This window comes from Oryx dammah, unplaced genomic scaffold (assembly GCF_014754425.2).
Source record: "Oryx dammah isolate SB20612 unplaced genomic scaffold, SCBI_Odam_1.1 HiC_scaffold_17, whole genome shotgun sequence".
Lineage (NCBI taxonomy): Eukaryota > Metazoa > Chordata > Mammalia > Artiodactyla > Bovidae > Oryx > Oryx dammah.
Window position 1 is genome coordinate 48,409,979 of NW_024070201.1, and position 3,608 is coordinate 48,413,586.

General features: G+C 40.4%; 1 protein-coding gene across 1 annotated transcript in view; it reads right to left on the reverse strand.

Annotated features, from left to right (window-relative positions):
* Positions 1-3,174: 3,174 nt before the first annotated feature.
* Positions 3,175-3,608, reverse strand: part of LOC120876692 (olfactory receptor 52I2-like) — a 3,679-nt gene continuing 3,245 nt past the window's right edge. The window contains exon 2 of the mRNA XM_040258665.1: positions 3,175-3,276. Within this exon, the coding sequence (XP_040114599.1) occupies positions 3,175-3,276 (102 nt within the window). The remainder of the gene's footprint in view (positions 3,277-3,608) is intronic.

Genomic DNA, 3,608 nt, shown 5'->3' on the forward strand with positions numbered 1-3,608 from the left:
AAAATACTTAGGAATATATCTACCTAAAGAAACTAAAGACCTATATATAGAAAACTATAAAACACTGATGAAAGAAATCAAAGAGGACACTAATAGATGGAGAAATATACCATGCTCATGGATTGGAAGAATCAATATAGTGAAAATGAGTATACTACCCAAAGCAATCTACAGATACAATGCAATCCCTATCAAGCTACCAGCGGTATTTTTCACAGAACTAGAACAAATAATTTCAAGATTTTTATGGAAATACAAAAAACCTCGAATAGCCAAAGCAATCTTGAGAAAGAAGAATGGAACTGGAGGAATCAACTTGCCTGACTTCAGGCTCTACTACAAAGCCACAGTCATCAAGACAGTATGGTACTGGCACAAAGACAGAAATATAGATCAATGGAACAAAATAGAAAGCCCAGAGATAAATCCACACTCATATGGACACCTTATCCTTGACAAAGGAGGCAAGAATATACAATGGAGTAAAGATAATCTCTTTAACAAGTGGTGCTGGGAAAACTGGTCAACTACTTGTAAAAGAATGAAACTAGATCACTTTCTAACACCACCCACAAAAATAAACTCAAACTGGGTTAAAGATCTAAATGTAAGACCAGAAACTATAAAACTCCTCGAGAACATAGGCAAAGCACTCTCTGACATAAACCACAGCAGGATCCTCTATGATCCACCTCCCAGAATTCTGGAAATAAAAGCAAAAATTAACAAATGGGATCTAATTAAAATTAAAAGCTTCTGCACAACAAAGGAAAATATAAGCAAGGTGAAAAGACAGCTTTCAGATGGGAGAAAATAATAGCAAATGAAGCAACTGACAAACAACTAATCTCAAAAATATACAAGCAACTTATGCAGCTCAATTCCAGAAAAATAAACAACCCAATCAAAAAATGGGCCAAAGAACTAAATAGACATTTCTCCAAAGAAGACATACAGATGGCTAACAAACACATGAAAAGATGCTCAACATCACTCATTATGCAAATCAAGACCACAATGAGGTATCACTTCACACCAGTCAGAATGGCTACAATCCAAAAGTCTACAAGCAATAAATGCTGGAGAGGGTGTGGAGAAAAGGGAACCCTCTTACACTGTTGGTGGGAATGCAAACTAGTACAGCCACTATGGAAAACAGTGTGGAGATTCCTTAAAAAATTGCCAATAGAACTGCGTTATGACCCAGCAATCCCACTGCTGGGCATACACACCAAGGAAACCAGAATTGAAAGAGACACATGTACCCCAATGTTCATCCCAGCACTGTTTATAATAGCCAGGACATGGAAACAACCTAGATGTCCATCAGCAGATGAATGGATAAGAAAGCTGTGGTACATATACACAATGGAGTATTACTCAGCCATTAAAAAGAACTACATTTGAATCAGTTCTAATGAGTTGGATGAAACTGGAGCCGATTATACAGAGTGAAGTAAGCCAGAAAGAAAAACACCAATACAGTATACTAACACATATATATGGAATTTAGAAAGAAGATAATGATGACCCTGTATGCCAGACAGCAAAAGAGACACAGATGTGTAGAGTGGACTTTTGGACTCTGAGGGAGAGGGCAAGGGTGGGATGATTTGGGAGAATGGCATTGAAACATGTATACTATCATGTAAAAAATGAATCGCCAGTCTATGTTTGATACGGGATACAGGATGCTTGGGGCTGGTGCACGGGGATGATCCAGAGAGATGATATGGGATGGGAGGTGGGAGGGGGGTTCATGTTTGGGAACTCATGTACACCCGTGGTGGATTCATGTCAATGTATGGCAAAACCAATACAGTATTGTAAAGTAAAATAAAGTAAAAATAAAAATTTAATTTAAAAAAAAAAGAAAAAGCAAGAGGAAAACATTGATTTCTGCTTTATTGATTATGTCAAAGCCTTTGACTATATGGATCACAACAATCTGTGGAAAGATATGGGTATATCAGACCACCTCACATGCCTCTTAAGAAATCTGTATGCAGGTCAGGAAGCAACAGTTAGAACTGGACATGAAACAACAGACTGGTTCCAAATCAGGAAAGAAGTACGTCAAGGCTGTATGTTGTCACCCTGCTTTTTTAACTTATATGCAGAGTACATCATGAGAAACGCTGGGCTGGAAGAAGCACAAGCTGGAATCAAGATTGCTGGGAGAAATATCAATAACCTCAGATATGCAGATGACACCACCCTTATGGCAGAAAGTGACAAGAAACTAAACAGCCTTTTGATGAAAATGAAAGAGGAGAGTGAAAACGTTGGCTTAAAACTCAGAATTCAGAAAACTAAGGTTATGGCATCTGGTCTCATCACTTCATGGCAAATAGATGGGGAAGCAGTGGAAACAGTGACTGATTTTTTTGGTGGGGGAGTGGGGGGGCTCCAAAATCACTGCAAATGGTCACTGCAGCCATGAAATAAAAAGACCCTTACTCCTTGGAAGAAAAGTTATGGCCAGCCTAGACAGCATATTAAAAAGCAGAGACATTACTTTGCCAACAAAAGTCCATCTAGTCAAAGCTATAGTTTTTCCAGTAGTGATGTATGAATGTGAGAGTTGGACTATAAAGCCGAGCACAGAAGAATTGATGCTTTTGAACTGTGATGTTGGAGAAGACTCTTGAGAGTCCCTTGGACTGTAAGGAGATCCAACCAGTCCACCCTAAAGGAAATTGGTCCTGAATATTTATTGGAAGGACTGAAGTTGAAGCTGAAACTCCAATACTCTGGCCATCTAATGCAAAGAACTGACTCATTTGAAAAGATCCTGATGCTGGGAAGGATTGAGGGCAGGAGGAGAAGGGGATGAAAGAGAATGAGATGGTTGGATGGCACCACCGACTCAACTGACATGTATTTGAGCAGGCTCCGGGAGCTGGTGATGGATAGAGAGGCCTGGCATGCTGCAGTCCATGGGGTCGCAAAGAGTCAGACAGGACTGAGCAACTGTACTGAACTGAACTGAGGCAGAGATACCCTTATTGCTTTCTCTTAGAACTTGTATAGTGCCAGGTGAACTAGATCATCCAGGTGACATAAAGCATCTTTGGATTGGCTAAAATGCTCAAAGTCTGAAGAGACTTGTATTCATGAACCCAAGTTGGAATGTTTAAAAAGGCAGTGCATCAGCAAGCTCCATGTTCTATTTCATATTTGCTTTGTCCTCAGGCCATAGATGATGGGGTTTAAGGTAGGTGGGATGATCAGATACAAGTCAGCTAACAGCACTTGGATGTGCACAGGCATTATGTCTTTCCCTAGTCAAGGCACATAGATGGATGCCATCCCAGGTAGGTAGCACAGAGCCATAACTCCCACATGGGAGCCACACGTACTTAATGCTTTTAACCGAGATTTCTTTGAGAAGAGATTGAATACTGCCTGGAGAATTAGGATATAGGAAGCAGCAATAAAGGCCACATCAGAACCCACAATAATGGAGGAACCAATCAGACTATAGAGACTACTGGGCCTGGGGTCGGCACAAGCCAACTTGGCCATAGCTATGTCCTCACAGTAGGAATGGAGAACTGCAAGGGCAGATGACTCACCATCCAGCTCAGTGGAGTCATGAATACAGT